This window comes from Typopeltis vanoorti, chromosome 12 (genome assembly GCF_054136105.1).
Source record: "Typopeltis vanoorti isolate ZY-2024b chromosome 12, IOZ_Tvanoo_1.0, whole genome shotgun sequence".
Classification (NCBI taxonomy): Eukaryota; Metazoa; Arthropoda; class Arachnida; order Uropygi; family Thelyphonidae; genus Typopeltis; species Typopeltis vanoorti.
The window spans coordinates 29757806-29783633 of NC_143560.1; the positions used below are offsets into that span (position 1 = coordinate 29757806).

Consider the following 25828-nt stretch of genomic DNA (forward strand, 5'->3'; position numbering starts at 1 on the left):
GGCAAATATCAAAATGGGGAACTGGACAATGAGACTTATTTGTGCCTATGGTCCCAAAGAAGGTTCTCCTTAGTTAGAAGTAGAGAATTTTTTGAGGCTTTAGAAAAAGCAACTGATACAATGAAAAATGAAAAGTTGGTCCTTGTTGGGGATCTAAATAGCAGAGTAAAAAATGATTGTCAGACATACAAAAATATTTTGGGAAAATTTGGAGAAAAGAGCAATGCTAATAATAATGGCAAATACTTGTTGGATTTCTGCTCAGAATATGGACTGGTTATTACTAACACCATGTTCCAACATAAAAATGTGCACAAATTTACATGGAGAGAAGAGGCAAGGAATAAGAAAAGTCTCATTGACTATATTATTGTTGATAGTCATGTTTTCTTTCAGATGCAGGACACTAGAGTGCACGAGGATTTGAAATTGGAAGTGATCACCAATTAGTCTTGAGTAGGATAAAATTGAATTTCATATTGAAAAGAAGAAAATGTAAGAAAGTTTTAAAAAGAATAAAAGTTGAGCAGCTCTCAGATGTGAACTGCAGACTAAAATATACAAACATTATTCAAGAAAAAATGAAAGAGTTTGAGAACAGGAATCAAACTTTGGAGATTCTGTGGTGAGCTCTGAAGAAAACATTGATTGATTCATGTGGTGAGGTTGTCTGCAAGGATAGAAAAATCAGAACTCCCTGGTGGACACAGGAAGTTAAAGAGGCAGTGAAGGAAAGAAGAAAGCATATGCAAAGTTCCTGGCAAATAAGTCAGCTTGTGCTCTAAAAGTATACAGAGACAAATGTAAGAAAGCTAAACACTGTGTAAAAGTAGCTAAATCATGGAAAGACTGGTAAGAACATAAAAAATAAATATCAAGAAAGTGGCAAGATATTCTGGAGGTTGTTGAAGAAGCTCAGAAATGGAGGAAAGAGTGCTGTAAAAGGAATTACAAAAATTGATAAAGGTGATATGAAAAATGGAGAAAAAGATATCCTTGAAGTATGAAGTAATTACTTTGAAAAATTGCTAAATGAAACTAGCAGTGATGACAGCACAGTGATAAAAACCTGACCAGGCATGCAATCAGGAATACATATCCATGCTTGAAGTAGAAAAAGCTATCAAAAGTCTGAAATGTAGAAAGGCAGCTGGAGTAGATGATAACCACCTCTCAATAAGTCTTGACAGACTTTATGTTCTTAGGAAGGACCTCCCACGATGAGTCTTTTGACTCCAAGGAGGCCTGAATAATAATAATAATAATAATAATAATAATAATATTAGACCAGAAATGCTCAAGTATGGAGGTCTAAAAGTTTTACAGTGGCTACACTGCATAGTTCAGAGGGCCTGGACAAAAGGATGAATTCCAGATGATTGGAGTAGAGCTCTCATAGTACCCATATATAAAAAGGGAAATAAAACTGATTGTGAAAATTACAGAGGTATTTCTCTATAAATTTCTCTGAGCGTTCCTGGTAAGATTTATGCCAGTATACTTGAGAAACGGTTGAGTAGGATTGTGAAAGAGAAGCTTAGTGAGGAACATGTTGGATTCAGGCCAAATAGAGGCTGTCAGGATCAGATATTCACTTTACGACAAATAGTTGAAAAGTCATTGGAATATATCAAAGATCTGTATTTAAGTTTTGTAGATCTGGAAAAAGCATATGACAAGATGCCAAGAGAGAAACTATTCAAAATGCTCAGTTGTATGGTTGTCAGTGTCAGTGGATCATTATATCAAGCACTTCTTAGTCTTTATTTGAGTTGTAAGTCAGCAGTTATAATTGAAGGAAGTACAGGAAGATGGTTTAATGTTAAATCTGGTGTGAGACAAGGATGTACATTACCCCCTCTGTTATTCATTATCTATATGGATCACATTATGAAGGAAAGTGGTATTGAGCATGATATCAAAATTGGAGATGTTAATGTCAGCTCTTTGCTTTTATGCAGATGATGTTATACTTCTAAATAAATCAGCTACAAGTCTGCAAGATTCTCTGACTAAATCGAATAACTGTTGTGATAGATATGGTATGAAGGTCAGCAATAACAAGACAGAGATAATGAAAATAGGCAGAAGCATTGATAATATCAACTGCATTGTGAATGGAGAACCTATTATTATTATTATCATTATCACAGGCAACTCCAGGGAGTCAACAGACTCATCGAGGGGGGGGGGAGCCCTAACATCATGTCAAGAACAACTATTCGACATTCACACAGTATCTATCATACCTCGCCTTGAACTCATTCACAGTCATGGCACCCACAACAGACTCTGGCAGCATATTCCACTCATTCACCACTCTCCAAGTAAAAAACCTAGCTCTAACACCCTTGCTAACTACATTCTTGCCCAGCTTCCATGTATCACCCGTAGTCCTCCCACCATCAGTCCTGTTCTCAAAAATATCTTCTGAGTTAATCTTATAGAAATCCTTCAGTAATTTGAATGTCTCAATCATATCACCCCTTTACTGCCTATCAACCAATTTTTGCAATCCACAAATCTTCAGCCTGTTCTCATAAGGTTCATTCCATAGACCTGCTGTCATCTTGGTCACTCATCTCTGGATACTCTCCACCTCCTCCCCATCAAGAAGAAACCCCGGTGCCCATATCTGGGCACAGTAGTCTAGATGGAGTCTTATCAAGGCTCGATACAAAGGAACAATAACTTGTTTATCTCTGCTTGTTAAAGTATTTTTCAGCAACCAAGTGATTTGATGAGCTGATTTAGCCACTTTTGCGATGTGCCCCCTAAACTTCAACTCCCTAACCATCAACACTCCCAAATCCCTGGCCTCATCAATCCTCTGGAGTACGGTTCCACCAATGTGATATACTGCTGCTAATCTTTTCACCCCAGAATGCATACCCTTACACTTTGCCACATTAAATTGACATCCATTTTCCTTAGCCCAATCCTCCAAACTATCCAAATCATCTTGCAAAATTTTGACATTCTGTGCACTCACTATTGCTCTACCCCAACTTTGCAACATCAGCAAATAAGTGAACACTTCCTCTCAGATTCTTTCCTATATCGTTAATGAACAAATTGAACAGTAGTGGTCCAAGAACAGAACCCTGCCGGACACCACTAGTCACAGGCTGTCTTTTGGACTCTACTCCTGAATAAACCACTCTCTGATATCTCTCCATCAACCACCCTCCTATCTATCTCACCAACCTTATATCCATCCCCATATGCTGCAGTTTACTGATTAGAATCCCATGTGGTTTACTGTCAAAGACCTTAGCAAAGTCCAGTAGAATCACTCTAAACCCATTACCCTTATCCAGTTTAGCCATTACTGTGTTATAAAACGTGAGCAAGTTACTGAGGCATGATCTACCCTTCACAAAACTATGTTGTTCCCCCATACAGTATCCCATTTTCATCTATCCAATCCTGTATTCTTTTCTTGACTAATTTCTCTAAGACCTTGACAATGATTCCTGATATGCTAATCGGTCAGTAATTTACAACAGCAGTGGAACTATTTTCTCCTCTTTCCACCCCCTGGGAACTAACCCAGTCCTGAGACTCAAATTAAACAAAATGGTCAGGGACACTAACAAATCTTTAGCTGCTTCATGTACAACACAAGCTGGTATACCATCCAATCCCACAGATGTATTGACATTGAGGTTTTGTAATAGACTATTCACCTCCACTTCATTCACCACAATTCCCGTATCAGTTCATTTGTTCGCTGATGATGCAAAGTTGGGTAGGGCGATAGTGAATGCAGAAGATGTCAAAGTCTTGCAAGATGACTTAGATAGATTGGAGTTCTGGACTAAGGAGAATGGATGTCAATTTAATGTGACAAAATGTAAGGTTATGCATTTCAGAGTGAAAAGATTAGCAGCAGTATACCACATTGGTGGAACTGTACTCCAAGAGATTGATGAGGCCAGGGACTTGGGAGTGTTGGTGGATAGGGAGATGAAGTTTAGGGGGCACATTACGAAAGTAGCTAAATCAGCTCATCAACTCACTTGGTTGTTGAAAAATACCTTGACGAGCAGAGAAAAACAAGTTATTGTACCTCTGTACTGAGCCCTGATAAGACCTCATCTCGACTACTGTGCCCAGATTTGGTCACCTCGGTTCCTTCTTGATGGGGAGGAGGTTGAGAGGATCCAGAGGCGAGTGACTAAGATGATAGCAGGTCTATGGAATGAACCATATGAGAACAGGTTGAAGATTTGTGGGTTGCAGAAACTAGTTGATAGGCGGAAAAGGGGAGACATGATTGAGACATTCAAATTGCTAAAAGGATTCTATAGGATTAATTCAGATGATATTTTTGAGATCAGGACTGGTGGTGGGAGAACTAGGGGATACCCATGGAAGCTGGGTAAGAGCGTGGTTAGCAGGGGTGTTTAGCTGGGTTCTTTACTTTTAGAGTGGTAAATGAGTGGAATAAGCTGCCAGAGTCTGTTGTGGGTGCTATGACAGTGAGCGAGTTCAAGGCAAGTTATGATAGATACTGTGAGAATGTTGAACAGCTGCGTAAACATGATGTTTAGGGCCTCCCTCGATGAGTCTAAGGACTCCTGGAGTAGCCCGTGGTAATAATAATAATAATAATAATAATAATAATAATATTATTATTATTATTATTATTATTATTATCATCACCCCAAGACCTCATGGAGTCAAAGACTCATCTGGGAGATCATTTTATCACACAGACAGCTCATCATACCCTGTTTTAAACACATTCAAACTCTTTGCAGACACCACATTCTCAGGCAAGGCATTCCAATCATTCACAACTCTGCATGAAAAAAACCTGCCTCTCACTCCCCTACTCACACCCTCTTTATACAGTTTCCAGGGATGACCTCTGTTTCTCCCCTGATCTCCCACTATTCTCTGTAAAACTTCTCCAGCATTGATCCTATAACAACCCCTTACCAACTTGTAGGTCTCTATCATATCTTCCTCCTGTCCACCGGACTCTGCAATTACATCTTCTCAGTCTTTACTCATACTCGACATTCCAGAGGTCAGAAACTACCTTAGTCAATCTCCTTTGAACCCTTTCCAACATCTCTTCATCCTTCTGAAAACTCAATGACCAAATCTGGGTACAATAGTCCATGTGTGGCCTAATCAAGGCCTTATACAACGGAACAAAAATCTCCCTACTTCTGAATCATCAGTGTTCTCCGCATCATTCCCAGAAGCCTTTGTGTTGTCTTCACAATTTTGGCGATGTGTTCCCTACATTTTAGACCCTTATCCACTCTCACCCCCCCCCATCTCTTTTTTTTCCTCTACCTCCAACAATATATTCTCACCAAGCATAAATTCTGCATCCCATCTTTCTTTTCCAAATTTTAAAACCTTACATTTTGCAACATTGAACTCACATCTCCATTTCCGTGCCCAATCACTCAATCCATTCAAGTCTTCCTGTAAGTCCACAACATCTTCACTACACTTCATGATTCGTCCCAACTTTGCATCATCTGCAAACAACTGAATATCTCCATCCAAATCTAATATACAAGTTAAACAGTAATGGCCATAAAACAGACCCCTGGTACTCCACTAGTGACTTTCCTTTTCCTGATATCGCTCCCCCATACACAACTTGTTGATACCTGTCAGATAGCCAGTCTCCAATCCAATGCACCAATCTAATATCCAACCCCATCTGCTCTAGTTTGACTGTCAACCTATCATGAGGTACTGTATCAAAAGCCTTTGCGAAATCCAAGTATATTACTGTGTATTCTTTTCCTCTGTCCAAGGAAGCAGTCACTTTAGTGTAGTAAGTAAGTTCATTACTAAAACATGACCTCCCTTTAGCAAATCCATGCTTTCCATCAAAGATGATACCATTGTTATCAACCCAACTCTGGATCCTAGTTCTCACAAGCTTCTCCAACAACTTAACCACAACACCTGACTCACATATAGGCCTATAGTTTGCTGCTTGAGTTCAATCACCTCCTTTATGAAGTGGCACAATCTTGCCCTCCTTCCGCTCCTTAGAAAGTTGACCAAGTGCAAGACTCATATTAAAAAAATATGTCAATGCAGGTGTCAACTCCCTGGCACATTCTTTCAGAATACGTGGTGATATATTATCAAGTCCCACAGCCTTATTAACATCTAGTTTGCTCAACTCCCCATACACCTCTTGCTCACTTACAGTCAGTCTCTCCTCCCCATCATCAACTGCTCTTAATTTCACCATGAAGTCACATTCACAAGATCGAATGATCTTTTTAACTGCTCATTAAGTATCTCCACCACATATTCTGCATCAGCTGTCTTTATACCATTTTCTCTAATCAATGTCATCCTTTCATAATTCTTTCTTTCTCTGGCTACATATCGAAAGAACTACTTAGGATTCTTTTTGGCTTCATTAGTCAACTGCTGTTCATACCTCTCTTTAGCTACCCTCACCAACCAAGTCACCCTCCTTGCTTGGTCTTTGTAGACCTCATGAAATTGGTTATTTCCACTTCTGTTCTGCTGCCTCCACAATGCTCTTTTTCTCTGTATCGCATGCTTAATCTCTTTATTCATCCATCTCACACCCACCTTATTTAACCTTCTCACCCTTGGAATACATTTAGATATTGCATCTACTAAACAGTTTTTCAAAATCCCCCAAGCTGCATTGATCTCTTTTCCAGCTAACTCCTCATTCCACGCTACACTCACAAGCTGTCTCCTGAGCTCTTCATAATCACCCCCCCCCCCCCCCCTTGTAGTTCCGCTTATACCTTTTTCTCACAGAGGCCCTTGCTCTGCTGGCAACCAGTGATTACTTGGGTGGTCTTACCAATTGGTGGATGATTTGACACCTCATTTATAATTACATCCTCTGATGAGATGACCAAATCCAAGACCCTCAATCCTAGTGTGCCCTCTGTTACACACTGTCTGAGGTTGTTATCCCTCAAAAACTCAAGAAACTCATTTTCTTTACTTCCAGTTGCTATCTCATCATTCCAGTCTATATTACCATAATTAAAATTACCCATAATGATCACCCTTTTCTTATTTACTTGGCTAATTTGATTGTACATTTCATTATCACCACCATCCACATTACCTGGTCTATAACAACATCCCACCAAGTATTTGATTCCATTCACCTTTATCTCACACTATACTGCCTCAAAACCACTGACACTATTTCCCTCTTGCATCTCTACTTTATATGGACATAACACTTTCTCTATCATCAATAGCACTCTCCCTCCCTTTTTACCCCTTCTATCCTCATGAAACACATCATACCCTTCCATCTCTATCTATTCCTGTCAGGATGTCATCCTCTTCCAACCATGTCTCACTTTTTTTGATAATCATTGGGTGAACAGATGCAATTAGTGCAACCATTTCATCTGCCTTGTTTCTTACATTTCTAGAATTTGTATGCAAACACAACAGCTCATTTCTGGATCTACAGCTAGTTCCACTGATACCAGTCACTCGATGTGATCTTTCCATGTTTGACTGGGGCCATTTCCCTTTCTGCTTCTTCATTTTAAAACCCGTTTCAATTCCAACTCTTTCCTCTTGATCCCTGGTCATCCCATTCCTTTCCTGCCTACACATGCTCACCTCCTCTTGGAGCATCCCCCTTTCTCATGCTGTGTACCCCTGTCCACCCTGAGCCTCCCCGTTTCCCTGCTCCTCTTGCACACCCACCCTCTCATTTTCTATACTCATACCACTGACTTCCCCTTTCTCCTGCTCTTCCACATCACTTCCCACTCGATCTGATTCCTTATCTCTATTCACTTCTCTATCTTCCAGCAGCTGTCTCTCCAAGCGACTCTCACCATAACCATTCAAAGGCAGTCTATCGCTCCCATACAGCTCACTTTGTCCCTCAAACTCATTCCACACATTAACAAACTGTACTCCCATCTCCTCACACATTTCAGCCAGCATATCGTTCATAATCTTTGCTCTCTGCCTCATTTCACAACAGTCATACCTAGGCAACACGTTAACTACCCTTCCTGTCACACTATTCTCTTTTATCCTTCTAAGCAGTCTCCTGATATCCATTCTGACACACTCTTTATACTCTCTCAAATCATTCGTACCTATTAATACTATTAACTCTTTTGCTCGCTCCTGCCTCATGTCCAATGCTTCAATCACTCTACTCATTTTAGCGCCTGGAAAACATACGTTGTGCATTCTATCCTCCAGCACATCTTTAATAATGGCGGCGCCATACAACCACTCGCTCATCTTTCGTTAACTCTTTCATGCCATCATTATTTATTTTAATAGTTTTTACCCGAATTTTCTTAATTTCATTCCGCATCCATTTCATTTCTTGCCTCATCCAATCCAATTCAACTTCCAAATCTCGTGACACATTCTCTCTATCATTCAAACTTTCTAACTGTCGACCCCCTCTTCTCCCTTTCACGCTCATTCATCCTTCTTTGTTTCCGTACTTTCAGTCCAACTTTTGCTATCATTCTTGTCATTTTCACACTCATTTATCGTTCTTTGTTTCTGTACTTTCAGTCCAACATGCGTTGAACTTTCGCTATCATTCATTCTTTCGATTTTTTTCACTTTCGATTTCTGCGTCACGCCATTTCTAGTTTCATTCGTTCTCTCAATTTCGTTTCCTTCCACCACTCTCACCTCACTTTCATCCCTTTCAACATTCTGTTATGGTTTTCAAATCGCTCTTTTTCTTTTTTAATGATTTTTTAACATTTTTTCACCTCTCTTTTCTCACCATCCTTCTCTTTCAAACGTGCACTCATTTTCCCCGTGACAGTCTCGCTACTAACACTTTCTGTCATCAATTTCATATTAACATTGATCAATTCCTCGTTCAGGTCACACTTTGCACACACCCTCCTTCCATCCGCATCAAATATCCACAAAATATTTATGTAATCGAAAGAATACATATAACAGACCTCACACTTAACAAAACGACTGAAATCTAAAGTCATGGAATGACAATGCCGCTGCCATTTTTTGCAGGTTACTAAGTCTAATAATAACGATTTCATAATTAAGTTTTGGCAAAAAAAATCCCCACACTAATAAAACCAGTAGTGTACAACGTTTACAGCCTCTCTTACTCAAACAATTATGCATATATATTTAATTATTGCTAGAAAACTTATTCCAATCAGGAGCTCTTCTTATACATGTCACTGCGCTTGACTCACGAGCGCCCTCTTTTATTGGCTTATTCATTCCTGCAATGTCACCACTTGGATGATATACTCTTGCAAAGTGCTTGCTCAGTAATTCAACTATATCAACTGATTCGGTTACCTGCCTACCATCGGCATTCTTTAAAATCATTCTGCCATATGCGTTTTTTCTTTTTCTTGCAACATATCGAAAAAACTGTTTGGGATTCTCTTTAGCCTGCATGGCTAATGTTCTTTCATAATCGGTTTTTGCTTTTCTTACCACACTCATTACCCTTCTGGCCTGCGCTTTATACCGTTCATGTGCCTGCAGGTCATCTTTCTCCTTAAATTCCCTCCATAGTTGTTTCTTTTTTTTGCAGCTCAATCTTAATGGTGTTATTCATCCATTTAACCCCAACTTGATTTATTAATTGGACTCTAGGTATACAGTCAGCCATTGCCTCATGCAAACACTTCTTAACTGCCTCCATGCACTATCAACATCTAGCCCTTGCAGTTTTACATGCCATGGCACTGAACCAATCAAACTCCTAAGCTTGTCATACTTACCAACCAGATAATTTCACATGTACCCTGTCTTAATTGTAAATTCCACACCTTTAGCCACCTTCCAAGTCAAGACCCTATGATCACTCTCACCAATTGGTGGCAACGTGGTCATATTCGTTACAACCAAATTCTCAGATGCAGTTACTAGGTCAAGCATTCTCTGACCCCTAGTATTTTCCATTACATGCTGTCGCAGATAGTTATCCTCTAATAACTGCATAAAATCCAGTTCTTCCTCCTATGTGTCCTCTCCTTCTTCCAATCAATGTTACCATAGTTGAAATCTCCCATAATAATTACCCTCCTTCCACTCATTTCTTCTATTTTCTTATGCATACTATCTCCACCATCTATTCCATCATCTGGTCTATAGCAGTACCCAACTGTATATTTTGTTCGGCTAGTTTCAATCTCACACCAAAAATCTTCAAATGTGCTCTTTCCTCTATCCTGCAGTTCCACTTCTATTCTCCCTGGCTGTAGCTCATCATCTATCATCATTAACACTCCTCCCCCCATTTTATTCTCCCTGTCACTCCTGAACACACCATACCCCTCACATTCAATCCCACTAGCTGTGTCATCTTCTGTCAGCAATGTTTCACTAATGCCAATAACCTGTGGCCTGAAAATGCCAACCAAGGCCAAAAATTCTTCCTTCTTGTTCCTAATACTTCTGGCATTAGTATACATGAATTGCAGAAGCCCATTTTCCCATCCCTAACTATCCCATTCTGATTTGTTGTCTTTCATACTCGCTCAGGCATATTAAACACATTCATACACTCAACTGTCTCCCTAAAGTCTGCATATCTACTCCCCCCCCCCCCCCCAATAACTAGTTTCCCTGATTCTGCACATCCACTGCCACTACATTCAACACCTTTTCAAGTCTCCTTACACCAAATCCATTCAAATGTAAACCATCCATCTTATATAAATCCTTTCGCCCATCGAACTCACACCACACATCCACAAATTCCACACCACTCCTCCTGCATAATTCACTCATAATGTTGTTAGCTATTATGGCCCTCCTTCTATACTCTTCACTGTTATACCTCGGCAACAGCCTCACCATCCTAACTCTCTCACTCTTTGCTTTTGCTACCTCAAGCAGTTCCTTCAAATCCTCTCTCATAGCCATTTTGTCTCCTATCAAATCATTGGTACCTGCTACTACTATCAATTCTTTCACCTGCTGCTTTTGCATTCTAATTGACTCGCTTACATCGTTAATGTTCGCACCAGGTTGGTACGATTTTGTTATACTCTCAACTATCACACCTCTTACTAACGAATCTTCGTACAACAATCGCTCTTTCATTTTGTTTACACTTACTATCATACTCTTATTTTTCCTATCATACTTTTTGCTGTTTTTTAGTCGATACTTTCGGTAAACATTTTTGCCAACGCTCCAGCTGCCGATTTGCCCTGTGTATCGCTCCGCGTAACAGTGCGATCTCACTCATTGCCTCAGTCTCGTCATTTTTATTTTCCATTAATTTATTCATTCGCTCTGTATGTTTACCTTCATTCAACCTATAGAACAAGTAAAACATTTCAGCTGCTTAAGCACGATTTTTATTGAAGATGGTAAATTAAATATGGAAACAGACAACAGAATCAACAAAGCTGGTGTGGTAGGAAGTCAACTGAATAAATTTATATGGAACAAGAGAGAAATTAGTCAAAACACTAAATTAGCTGTATACAAGAGAGTGTTCAAACCAATTTTAACTTATGGATCTGAGAGCCGGGTCAGAAGTAAAACACTTGACTGAAGACTAGAGACAGCAGATATGAGAGTTCTGACAAAGATAAGGGGCATGAACAGATGGCATCAATGGCAATATTGTATTAAAAACGAGGATATTAGGAAAGAACTTGACATTGTCAGCATCCAGGAATGCGTTAGCAGAGTTAATCAGAGGTGGTATGGTCACTTAAACAGAATGGGTGAGGAAAGATTTGCCAAACAAATATTCTCTACCAGGTTGGCAGGAAAAAGACCCAGAGGAAGACCAAGGAAGATATAGGTGGATTGATATGGTAAAAAGTGCCTTAGGAGATAGATAGATATATAAATATAAGATCTGACAATGTTGTAGCTTTGACAGGTAACAGATTGATTTGGCAGAAAATTGTAGGTAGGAAGTTAGTAATGATGTAAATTTTTCATATAGTACTATCACATCCTGTACACCCCTTGAGGGTAAATGTCAGGAATTTGATGATGATGAGATATATTGGTAAGCTTTGACATCACCTCACTGTTTACTAATATTCCCTTAAATGACACCTTAACATCTTAAAAAATGTTTTTCCCTTCTGATATCTTAGATCTCTTTTCCTTTGCCATCAGTTCTGGTTATTTCTCTTGGAAGAACAAAATTTACAAACAGATAGAGGAAACTGTTATGGGTTCTCCCTTTTGAAACCCCCCCCCCCCCCCTGCCAATTTTTACCTGGAAAATTTTGAAAAATGAGACATAGAAAAATTTTACTTGTTACATTTAAATTTTTCAAAATTTTTGTCATTTTTGGGTTGGGGGGGGTGCAAGTTACACTCTTGCTGTTAGATCCCTCTTAAACCTTCTATCTGGCTAAGATATGTGGATGATGTGTTTTCTATTTGGCCTCATGGCCCAGACACATTAGACTCCTTCCTCAGTGACCTCAATAGTCTATATCCAAGAACCCAGTTTACGATAGAAAAGGAAAATAACAATAGTTTACTGTAAGACACCCCTAAGGTGTCTAGTTAGGGTAAACTGTTTACCCTTCCTAGACACCTTAGTAACATACCTTCTTAATGGTAACCTTTCCTTCACTGTATATAGAAGACCCACTCACACAGGCAGATACATTCACAAACTTTCCCACCACCACTCTCAACAATATAGCTTTATTAAAACTCCAACCAATAGAGCTATAATCTTTGTTCCAGTGGAACCTCTCTTTCAACTGACCTCAACCACATACATAACACCTTCCTTTCCAATAGCTACAGTGATTATAGAATTAAAAAATAATCAGTTCCTTCCCCATTCCTCGACCATCAATTCAGAAGAATTTCAAAAATGTCATCACCATTCCCTACATCAGTGTTTCTCAAAGTGTGGTACACGAAAGGTTGTTAGGGGGGTATGTGGCAATTTTCGGCTATGCATAATTAAAGGAGTATTATATTTTTCAACAAACAGTGCAAATAGAGACAACCTGGATAAAACGACACTAACTAATGAATCACATCCCCTCTCCAACAGAAACGGCTTTATAGACCAAGCAAAGCCATATGTTGTCGGTGGAACATATGGTTTTGCTTGACACCACCTCCGTCGTTAACGTGTTAAAACTAAAAAATATATAGTGAATGTGTTTCAGATATTATGGAATTCGGTTGAAGGGAAATAGCATTTCAATTCAACTGTTGAAATGCTAATTTGCCTTTGGTTTCCGTGATCTTTTGTTAATACCGCACCAATCATATGCAGTTTTTCGCTGCTCTACGTATCTCAAGTCTTGTAAATTACTGGTAATTTTTGCTTGAAATAATGGGAAAGAAGATGATGCTATTTGGGTAGATGACTTTCACGATGCACACAAAGAAACTGTTCTCGATGCCAAAAGTAGTGATGGCGAGTAGGAGCTTCTTGGTAAGTTGCACCATTTTCAGTTTTTTTCTGAAAACTTTAGTTTCCAAAAATTCCTGCACGTATCTCACAACACGGTTTTTTAGCTTTAATTTTGGGAAAAAGTTAGAGTTATATTTGAGTAATTACGGTATTTTTTTTTTAGGCTTTCAAATTCTTATGTAATGATCATTGGTTAAAGATTGGATTTATAAAACTCCCAAAAGAGAGCAATGTAGCAAATACAAGTAGCTGTAAGCAACAAGAAAATGTTGATATTGCATTTGGATCAGATGAAATTGATGAGTGTGTCATCTGACATCTCTAGAGAACCAAAATTTAAAAATAAATCACATTTTTTTTTACATGAACATATAAATTCAAATAAAATAGATATTTAATTTTAATTAATATTTAAATTTAATTAATTAATTTTTTAATTAATTTCTTTATTTTTTAATTAATGAATGAATTTTTTTTTAAAATTAATTAATTAGGGGGTACTTGGTAATAATGAAAATTTAAGAAACGGTATATGGATATCTGAAGTTTGAGAAACACTGCCCTACATCCATGGCACATCAGAAAAAATAGCCAGGTCTTTAAAAAAATACAACCTCTACACAGCTTTTAAGCTCCACTGGAAACTTGCTACCCTTATCTGTTCTACTAAACCTTATCCATTCTACCTCTTTCAGTACCTGGAGTAAGTAAAATACCCTGTTCTTGCAAGTTGGCTTACTTCAGACAGACACTCAGATCAGTGACCATCCATTTAGAAGAACACAAATCATACATCTGTAATCACGACTATGGTCAATCTGGCCTTGCAGACCATGTATTGGTCTGCAGGGCCAAATTGACCATTTTAAATAGGAATGACTGTGTTTGAATCTGCAGCACTCAGAAATCAACCAAATTTAAATAAATACAGATCCATAAAACTTCCCAAAATTTGGGAACAATAATTGTCAGAAGTCCCACTTTACATTTGTAGATGGCCTAGGATGTAAAGTGGGACTTCTGACAATTATTGTTTCCCAAATTTTAGGAAGTTTTATGCATCCATGTTTATTTAAATTTGGTTGATTTCTGAGTACTGCTGCAGATTCTGAAAACAGGCTTTCCTTTTTAAATTTACTATGGTGGAGCATGGTGGTTTTCTTCCAGGAGATCCTGTGAGTTATATCCAATACATGGTCTGCAAGGCCAGGTTGACCATAGTCAGTCTGACCTTGTAGATTGACCTAGATGATTCATTTATTATTGTGCTGTCTTTGTGCATGTGTTATAAAAGTTATTTGTAATCCCTGAAGATGTCTTAGTGACTGAGACGAAATATTGGAAGCATTAAAATTAGTTTTTAATCCTTTTCTGGTGCTGTAAATATTCCATTAAACCTGCAATACGAAACCATGACTTATTTGCAACCTTAATTCTAGAATCCCCCCCCCCCCCCCTAATATTTGTAATGTGTGATTTTTCTTTAATTACTGCTAATTTTATATTTCTTTTTATTAGTTTTGTCTACTTCTTGATATTTGTGATAGATACTCTTGACATTCCAAGTAGCAACATTTCAGATCTTGTTTATTTTCATTCTTTTTCCTTTCCTTCTCCTACTCATATTTGTTAACCTCTCTGAGTCACTTTTCAGAGTGATAGTTCAGTTATTTCTTTCCAGAGACTTTGGAGTACGTGAAGATTCAGTTGGTTACCAGCCATCTGGAGCCTAGTTTGATGGTGGGGCTGCCACTTTAGGGCCTCCAAACTTCCCTTAAATCTCCCTTCTCTTGTTTGTATCTGAACAAGCTTCCTACTGGGGTAAGTACCTAATCTTCCACTTGGCTTATTAGGTTCCAAGGTTCACCATGTGGACGTGAGAGTTGGATTGGAGAAGGGAAGCAAGGTGATCCTGCTTAAGAGGATTATATATTGCACATATTTTCCCTTTGAATCCCCAAGTCTCATTATCATTTCATTAATTGAAATTGTCTGTCATTCGAGAAGTTTATTTTCATCTTTAGTCCTAAATGTTATAATGGTTTGTTTCTCTGATTTGCAGTGCCCAAATATGACATCTTATTATTTAGGATTTAGAAATCTCTTATAATTATTTAAATTTAAAAATATTCCTATCTTTAGTTCTCCCAAGGTTAAGTTTGTTCCATTAGGTGACTTTTCACTCTTTTTTTCCCTAAAAATCTGTGTGTGTGTGTGTGTGTGTGTAGGGGGGGGGTTCATTTAATGAGGTGACATCCCAGTCTGCATGATGGTTCAGTATGTTATACTATCTTTTGTAGTTTCCGCACCCCAAAATTGCTAGTCCATCCATTTCATCTTGTTTCAGGATATTTATTCAGTATCCTGATCCTGGTGGATACCTACTAGCAGGGCACAAACCCCAAAAAAGGTGAGGGTTAGACATTGGACTGCTTAAGTGTCAAAGCTAGATAACTGCAATGAGACTTCCACATAGCCTGTAAGAAATGCAGAAAAATGAATCAAGCTTCTTCATCCATTTCAAGATTTGAAAATACTTCAAATTATTCATCTTGCTACCAGAAAATGCTACGATTTCTAAAGAAATGTCACAGCTTTATGATGCATTATCATTTCAGATATGTCCCTTTTGTTACAGAGTGTTATGCTTTCTCAATCCTCCTCTTTCCTCACACAGCCTGTCTAAGAGGAGTGTGACATCATTTAAAGTGAGATCTGTATAACTTGATGCCATTCATTATCTTATTGATAATATAATCTTATTGAAAATCTTATTGAATGGTGGAGACAGAGAGTTGTAGAGTAGATGCCCTCCCTCGATGAGTCTTTGGACTTCCTGGAGATGTCAAATAATAATAATAAGTATACACATAAAAGCTACTGTTATTTCTCCTTTTGCTGAATTGTGATCAAAATCTGTAGCAGTAAATCACACATTTGTTTCTTGTGAATGCACATCATTAAAGGCTATTGCTATTTTCATTCTTAATCATAAAGACAAACTATGTGTCTAGATTAAATTCAGTTTACTCTTCAAAATAAGTAGGATTAAATTACAGTTACAGTTAAATCATCCTTCAGCTAAATTAATGAATAAAAAGCAGATATCAAGCATTAATGAAGTCATTTAATACTTTTTGATCTTTCCTAAGGTAAACTTCAGAGAAAATAAAAGGGCTGACTTTTTACAAAGCAGTTTGAAACTATATAGTAAGAATGATAAAATTTTGCTTCTCACCACTTACATGTTTTTTGTGTTCATGTAAGTCATTGAGAGTTATTTTCATATATATATATTATACATTTTGCCTAAGTTTTTAAGTAGCATTTATGATTTTTTCATTAGAATTTTCTTGATCCTCTTTGCCGTGACATTGAAACTGATCTCAGATTGCATTTGCATATCCACTTGCAATTGGATGACAGGAATCCATTTCATATAGGCATGAAGGACTTTGCACAGTTTCTGTCTATTAAACCAATCAAGCTCTTTGATGAGCTGATTGATGTAAAAGGTGAGCTTCTTTTTCTGTTGAAAATGTGTTCATAATTTTTTCCTTAAAATTCTTAGCTATAGAATGCTATAAAACTTCAAGTTGAAGTTGTTATATGACAGTGCTACTCAAATTTTTTTGTCCTCGCATCTCACAGAACAATCATAATTAACAGATCTCAGGACACGAAGAATTCTTATAAGGGTAATAAAAAAGAAAAAAATAGGGATACAGCCATTAAAAAAAACAACCTTTATTACATAAAAATAGCAGAGCTTTGTAGGTAATGGATCCCCCCCCCCCCCATTATGAGGTCAAATTCAGATAAGCCAAAATATTGGTAAGGAAATTATTTTCTTATCTGTCTCCCTAAAAATAATCCCCTTAGGGAATGATTATGCTCAGCACCATAACGAGGGTATGAAGCACCTGTGACAAGAGTCTAACTTGCGCCCCTCCCCAAACCCAAAAATGACAAAAATTTTGAAAAATTTAAATGTAACAAGTTAAATTTTACTAAATGCAATATGTTAAATACTTACTATTAACCCCATCAAAATGAGTTGCAGTGTGTCGCAGATTTTGTGCCTAAAGCGGTGTATTGCCGAAATTTAAAAATACAATATAAAATAGCGGACTTTTATATCTATTTATTTATTTTTATTTTTTACGTTTTGCACCTGTGGCGAGCACCTCTTTTGCCATGCCCTCGTTACGGCACTGATTATGCTTGTCACACTATTCATACATGTTTTGGAAAGACTTGGAATCATTTGTTGTAATATAATATAATGTAATATAAAGTGGGGTCCCACAGGGCTCAGTACTGGGACCTATATTGTTTAACCTTTATATCAATGACATTGTGAGTGGATTACAGGGGGATATTCAGTTGTTTGCAGATGATGTGAAGCTGGGAAGGGTTATTAGTAATAGTGCAGATGTGGTAGTGCTGCAAGAGGATTTGAATAAGCTAGACGGATTGGGTAAATGAATGGGGGTGTCGGTTTAATGCAGCAAAATGTAAGATCTTGAGATTTGGGACATTACATACTCTATTGGAGGAAGTAGGGGAGACAAGAGATCTGGGGTTGATGATTGATAGAAAACTGAAATTCAGGGGACATATTGCAAAGGTGGTGAAGGTAATACAGAGGGTTGCTGCAATAATGAGAAGGACGCTGACCTGCAGAGATAAAAGAGTTATCATTCCATTGTATAATACCCTGATCAGACCATACTTAGACTATTGTTCTCAGATTTGGTCCCCAGGATTTGAAAGGGATAAATTAACTATGGAAAGGGTACAAAGGCAGATAACAAAGATGGTTTCAGGATTGTACAATGTTAGTTATGAGGATCGGCTGAGGGAATGTGGACTGCAGAGTTTGGTGGATAGAAGGAGAGGTGATATGATTGAGACTTTTAAACTGTTGAGAGGTGGTTACAGGGTTGACACCGAGGAGTTCTTTCGCTTGGGTGAACATCGGGCAGGAGTGATGACAAGGGGCCATCCCTTGAAGTTATGAAAGAAAACTGTGAGCAACAGGGTGAGGAGTGGTTTCTTTGCATGGAGGGTGGTTGAACTGTGGAATGCATTGCCTGTGAGAGCAAGAACTGTCAATGAGTTTAAGGAGTGGTATGATGGACTTTTGTGTTTCCTAGGAGGGACCTCCCATGATGAGTCTTGATAGACTTGTGTTTCCTAGGAAGGACCTCCCGCGATGAAGGGCTAGATAATAATAATAATAGTTACTTCTCCTGTCACATTCTTCTGAATGTCATAAACACTATCAAATTAGCATCCATTCAATTTTAGCTTGAGAAATTTGGGAAAATTCAAGTTGGGGAGTATAAGGAGGGTGATTGAATATGGCAATGCAGCCTCTTAAGCGAGCAGGTGCATTGCCATGCAACAACTCTCAGTCAGACTGTTCCAGATTTTGTTGCATGTACTCATTTCTTGCTAGCAGATGTTCCTTTAAGTTATAATAACAGGTAACAGTCTTTCCTTTTGAATGAATTCCTTATGGATTATTCCTTTGTTATCAAAGCATGTGATCATCATGGTTATGTTATGATACAATTTCTGGAAAGTAACCTTCTTGGTAAGCTTGTTGATTGTCATTCTTCACTTTATCTTGTGGTTGGAGGACTGTTTTGGAAGCACTGACATTCCCAGTAATAACTGTTTAGGGAACATATCTGCATTTCATATACTGTGATTCTTATAAGACCAAAATTAAGTAATAAAAATTTAGAATGATAACAAAAAATGTGATATTGCAACAGCATGTGATAACAAACCACTTTTAAGAGAGGCATGGTAACAGTGTTTTCCATGGCTTACCTGTTTGAATACAGTACCTTAAGTTGGTCTTGGGCTGTTGTTGTGCTTATGTTTCCTCTGAGTACTTTAGTGTTCTCATCATATCAGTTGCATTTTGTATAACTCAATTGAGCAGAAAGTGTATTGGACAATTCAAGGAGTTCATGCTGTTAATTGTAGGTCCCCCAAATGGTAATTTGGGGGACCTACTCTTCTGTTAGAACAACAACAACAATAATAATAACTATCATACAGCAATAACAATAAGACCCACCTGTGTTTCAGTAGCTGTAGAATAGCTATTAGGCTTGCTAACAGCAGCATGTCATTAGGAATCTGATCTTCATAATGAATCATATACTACATTATCGACAGTTACCTCATTTATTGCCTTCAAAAACAGCCTTCACAAAGTTTTGACGAATAAACATGCTGATCAGATCAATTATAATTAGTCTTACATTATAAATATGTTGTGATTTTTATGATATACATTAACATTAGATTTTGTTTGGACTGGTTGTACTTAAAAGTAATACAAAATACCAATATAAAAAAAAAAAAAAAGCATAAGGCAAAAAGTCCAGAACATATATGAGAAAGTGAGTCTGTGAAAGAGAGGTCATATCTTAACCAGATATTGGCCTTTTCTGGACAGCATCGAGCATTTTTAGGAAGCTTTTTGGTGTATCATCACAAATGCAAGAGCGGTATTATGAGATTGGTCAGATTTGGGATATTGATATTGGGATACAGAAATATTGGTGTGATCATAAGCCCCCATCATTCTAAAACAGTATAAATATTGTACAAATAACTGAATCATAAGATAAGCATTTTAAGTTCAGGAGTCTGACACTGATATTGAGAAGTGTGCATACAAATTCAGAATATGTGGTGTCAATCAAAATATTTCTTTTAGACAAGTTGATTTTTCCCTAATTGAACAGAATTTTTTTTTGTATGTGTGTGTGTGTGTGTGTGTTAATATAGGCAAGTGCAGATAAAATCGAGATAATACCTTGAATCGTAAATTATTATACAGGGTCATTATAAAATGTTGTGCAGTTTTAAATTTTTATAACTTCCATTCTGTACATGATAAATCAATCTAAAAAAAGAGCAAGTGAAAGAATTTATTACAGTCTTATATACATTTATTCATATTTGTAGATTTAGGGACTCAAAAACACACGTGTTGAACAGATTATTTTATTAATTATAAATAAAATAAAACTTGACGTTTCGACCTCTATATCGAGGTCATCATCGGAAGAATACAACTGTATACAGAACCAAGCTACATGCTCATGCTTTCTATACCAGTAAACTAAATCTACGTAGTTAATAAATCTTTTTTCTAGCCTGACCTCTAGTGATAGAAAAGAAAAACAAAAATAAATAAATAAATAAATAAAAATTATATATATATATTATAAATAGATAAATGCAACTACAATAAACTGTTAGAGTCCTCATGTATTAATATTCTGGATAGTTACAAAATGATTTCTTTCAGTTGCTATTGAATGTTCTAAACACTTCACCAGGTCACCAGGTTGTCTTCTTGGTGGTAATTTTTCTAATGCTAGTTTAGGATGTTATACAGGTTGTAGATGGGTCCTCCACATTCTTGAAATGGTGAGGCCATCATTTTTGTTGAGATTTGGGTTGTGTTTGAGCATTTCACAAGACTCTTTAAATTTTCTCTCAAACCAGGTTTTGGTGCGGTGTAGGGACTTGGTATTTTTCCAGTCAATTCTATGGTATGTTTGGAGTGCATGGTCAGAAAGGCCTGTTTTACCGAAGTGGAGGTATTTAATGTGTCGTTTGTGTTCGTCTTGTCTGATTGGGATAGTTCGCCCTGTTTCCCCTATGTATGGTATGTTACATGTGCAGTGTATTTTGTATACCCCTGGGTGTGCTAGGTGTGGAAGAGGATCTTTAGAGGAACTGAGTAGGTGTCTTAGCTTATTTGGGGGTTTAAAGGTGGTTTTAATGTTGTATTTGCGAAGTGTTCTGTCTATTTTTTCAGAAATGCCTCTAACATAAGGAATGGCAATAGCATTCTTGAAATCTTTTTTGTTCTTACTGGTATCTTTATGGAGGATCTTGTGAATAGTTTTTTTATTGTATCCATTTTTGATAAATGTTTGGTTGATGATTTTGTATTCTTGGTTTAGAGCCTGTTCATTCGAACAAATAGTTAAGGCTCTGTGTTTAAGGGTGCTTATGACACCTAATTTTTGTGTTGGGTGGTGGTAAGAATTTTTGTGTATGTATTGGCCTGTGTGTGTAGGTTTGTGGTAAACTGAGAAGGAGAGACAGCCAGAGGGAAGACGTGTGACAAGTGTGTCTAGGAAAGGAAGAGAGTCGTTTTTTTCCATTTCAATGGTGAATTGGATACGTTTGTGTTGTTTGTTTAGGTGGCTAAGGAATGTATTTAGAGCTTCGCGGCTGTGGGGCCAAATGGCGAAAATATCGTCGACGTATCTGAGCCAAATTTTGGGCTTTAGGCATGCTGTCTCTAGAGCACGTTGCTCAAAGTCTTCCATATAAAAGTTAGCTATTGGGGGAGAAAGTGGTGAGCCCATGGCTGTACCTTCTTTTTGAAGGTAAAAATTGTTTTGCCATACGAAATATCCGGAGCGGAGTACGTGGGCAAAAAGGGCCGTGATGTCGTGTGGAAATATGTTCTGTAGGAGCAAGATCGTGTCATTGATTGGGACATTGGTGAAAAGGGAAGTTATATCAAAGCTGACTAATAAATCTTGGTCGGTGAGTGTAATGTTTTTGATTTTACTGATGAAATGTTGTGTATTTTTTATGTAGGAAGGGGACTGACCTACCAATTCTTTGAGTGTGGCAGCTAATTTTTTTGCTAAGTGATAATTTGGGCTGTCAATTCCTTCAACGATCGGGCGAAGTGGTGTGCCAGATTTGTGTATTTTTGGCAGGCCATAAATTCTGGGCGTACGGGCATACTGAGGTATTAATTTTTTTGTCGTTTCTTCGGGCCATGTGTGGATGGATTTGATTAATTCAGTTGTTTTCTTTTTGTTATGTTTTGTGGGATTGTAGTTAACCTTTTGGTAGGTGTTATGGTCCAATATTAACTGGTTCATTTTTTTCAATGTATGTCGTACGGTCTAACAGGACGGTGGAATTGCCTTTATCGGCTTTCATTATTATAATATCCTGGTTATTTTTTAAGGATTTAAGGGCTAGATTTTCGGTTTTGTTTATGTTGGTATTTAGTTTTTTGTTAGAATTTAGTATACATGATGTTTCCATTCGTATTTTATCAGCCAGAATGGTGGGGAGGGATCGTAAACCTCTCTCGATATGATACACGATATCAAGCTTGTTTACTGACCTCGGAGCAATGGCGTAGTTCAAACCTTTCTTTAGCAGCGAGAGTTCGCCTTCGGTGAGAATGTGGTTTGATAGGTTGATAACTGAGTTATATACATTTATTCTTGGGATTATTAATTCTCAACATATCTACTGTCATTGCATATGTATAAACCGAGATACGATTTTGAAGTTTTACAAATACGTTTTCCAGTTAATTTCAGATACGCCTAATCACATTAGTGATTTTAGTCTGCACATAAGGATGCAGATCATCTAAGGCAATGTTTTGTAAAATAAATGATAATCTTAACATGTTCCCATAGTAAAAAATCCAGTGAGCTCAAATCTGATAAATGCCTTGACTAAGATGTAGGTCCATCTCTTCCAAGCCATCTGTTAGGATGATGATGATTTATGGCTTTAGTAGCACAAGTACAGTAAAGTTCATACTGCGGCATATCAAAGGTTATAGCAGTACACAAGGTAAAGCAATTGCAAACATCCATGGCTGTGACAGGATTTGAACCCACAACCTATTGGTTGGAGAATGGGTACACTAACTACTCAGCCAACCAGGCTGGCATCTGTTAGGAAAATTTTCATTCAGAAACTGCTTAATGCTGAGTGCAAAGTGACAAGGTGCACCATCTTGCTGAAACACTGCATCACATGTAAGTCCTAGACATGTTGGTGCAGGTGTTAAACTATAAATTAAAGATGCCAAGAAATTATATTCTTGGTTTAATTCTTTATCCAAGTGTAAGTAAAGTTTGTATGTGAAATATCTTCACGATTGGGCTACTTGTGTATAGAGGCTAATGACTTCACATCAATTAACTTATTATCCCATAATGCAGTACACACATCCTTTCAGTTATCTATAATGCAATGCATTAATGGGAGTGCCACTACTCAGACCAGTTTCAAACTTTATTGAGGTCTCATCAGTGGGAGCCAGATCTAGAAGAGATACCAAGGTTGAAGTAATGCAGAAGTCATTACTTCAACCTTGTTTCAAGTAGTGAAAAGGTGGCATCACCTTATTATTAAAATACTCTCAATCATAGATAGATGTTGAAAAATTTCCCACTCTTTAAACTTACACTATTTCACTACTTATATATGAAAAATATATGACTACTGTATTACTTAATCTTGGTATCTCTTCTAGGTCTGTCTCCCACTGATGAGACCTCAATAAAGTTTGAAACTGGTCTGGGCAGTGGCCCTCCCTATAATGCATAGCATCTGTAGAGGTGTGTGTGTTTTGCATTATGGGATAATGCAATTAATGTGAAGTCATTTAGCCCAGTTATGAAGATATTTCATATGCAAACTCTGTTTGTTTATACTTGGATAAAGGATTAAACCAAGAATATAATTTCTTGACATCTTTAATTTATAGTCTAAACAAGAGGGAAAAACTTCCAACATCTATCTCTGATCCAGAGTATTTTAATAATAAGATAATACACCTTTTCGCTATTTGGATATAACATCACAGAAATCATATATTTCAACTTGCTATCTCTTCTGGGTCTGGCTCCCACTGATGACAAGCTTGAAGAAAAGCAATTATATAGTAAGCCTGTTCACTTTTTTTGGTCCAGCCAATACTAAAATCAATTAAGAAGTTAAAAAGCAATTTCTTCAACTATCAAAGAAGCATGGAGGATTTGAGTTTCCAGTCTTAAAATTCTTCTGTTTAAGCAATACAGTTTCAAAAATCCATAAAATCTTCCAGACCAATCACACATGTGCAGACCCTTCTCCATTACTATCTGGGTTTTCATCTTCTCCTGTTTGGAGTAAATGATTATAAAGGTCCAAAAGCTGAGATTGTTCCTGAATACTATAACATTCTGTACTTAACTTTAAGACTGCTACAACACTCTGGTATTGACATTCTTTCCATTAAAAACAGTAAAATTTGGTATAAAGAAATCTTTAATCTCTTTTGCCTTGAACTTCTGCAGTTGGGTACTGACAATAACACTTTGTTTCATAACTTATTGAAGTTCCAAGGATACCCTAACAGGAGGGATCTTGCTTGGAGAATTGCATATGGTTGCCTTCCAGTTATTACTATCAAATGGAGGTACTTTAACATGGGAGATCCAATCTGTTACTTGTTCTATTCTTTTCAGCCTGTTACTGATAGAAAAGAGTAGAACATGCATTCTACAGCTGCCCTGTGTATTTGGAACAAATTATGTAATGTGTTTGACATTCCATTACTTACAACAGAAGAAGTTTTTTTTTGCAGTACCCACCACCTGTCAGCAATGGGAAGAGAATTTTGATTTTTATAATTAATCAATTAAAATACCAATTATGGACGGTTAGAAAGAAACATGGATTGAAAACAAGCAATACAACATCCAAATGCTTTATAATATTGTATTGCAGAAATTTTATTGTTCAGTCAGATGATTTTTTATTTGGAAAAAAAGCATTCTATGAGATATCGAATTTTTGGCTAGGTGGTGTAGTCCCCCCCACATTATGCAATAGTTACCAGGGGAGATAAAATTCTGTCTATTTTTGCTATGAAAGGTTTTTTAAATGGATCCATCTTCTTAATTCAACGTGGGCTTATCGTGAGCTGCAGGGATGACTGGAGAGCAATCAGGGATCTATTTTAAAGTTTCTGTTTTAAAACATACTCCAAACCTCAACAAATATGGCTGTATAAATTTACCAAAAATCTGGGAAACAGTCATTTTAAGATCTAATTAATATTTGTTTTCGCTCTTTTTCCAACATAGATGGTGCCTAATTAGGACTTTAGTTCCTTGTGTTGTCCGTTACAATTTTTTTGAACTAATCCCACTGTTATATCATATTGTTGTTGTTTTGCATACTATGACAAACTATTTTTGTGCTCTTAAGATGCTGGATTTAATATCAGTGAATAAATATAATAAAGTTAATAAATATTATTTTCTTATCATTCTGTGCTGTCATCAATACCATTGAAAATAAATAACATATACTGTGAATACATAAGCCTTTCCTCACATTTGAGCTAACCAGTACAATTTGTTCTTTACTGGAATGCTACAGTTAAAAGTTTTAGAAATTAAAATATAAAAGTACAATGAAATTGTAAAAATTTGTGTATTGTTGTGCATTTTTGTCATCAGTTTTTATCAGGCATTCAATATTATTATAGTTTGTAATTTTAATTGTAAACTATTGCACAGTTTGTAATTTTATTATAAAGTACTGTTTTTCAACATGTTCTCCAAA

The 25828-nt window shown here is 37.1% G+C and overlaps 1 protein-coding gene across 2 annotated transcripts in view; it reads left to right on the forward strand.

Moving 5' to 3' along the window:
* The window catches only part of SWIP (strumpellin and WASH-interacting protein), a 557147-nt gene that overhangs the window by 296621 nt on the left and 234698 nt on the right, over window positions 1–25828 (forward strand). For both annotated transcript variants that reach the window (XM_090402140.1, XM_090402141.1), the window contains one exon: window positions 16743–16911. In XM_090402140.1, the coding sequence (XP_090258266.1) occupies window positions 16743–16911 (169 nt within the window). The remainder of the gene's footprint in view (window positions 1–16742; window positions 16912–25828) is intronic.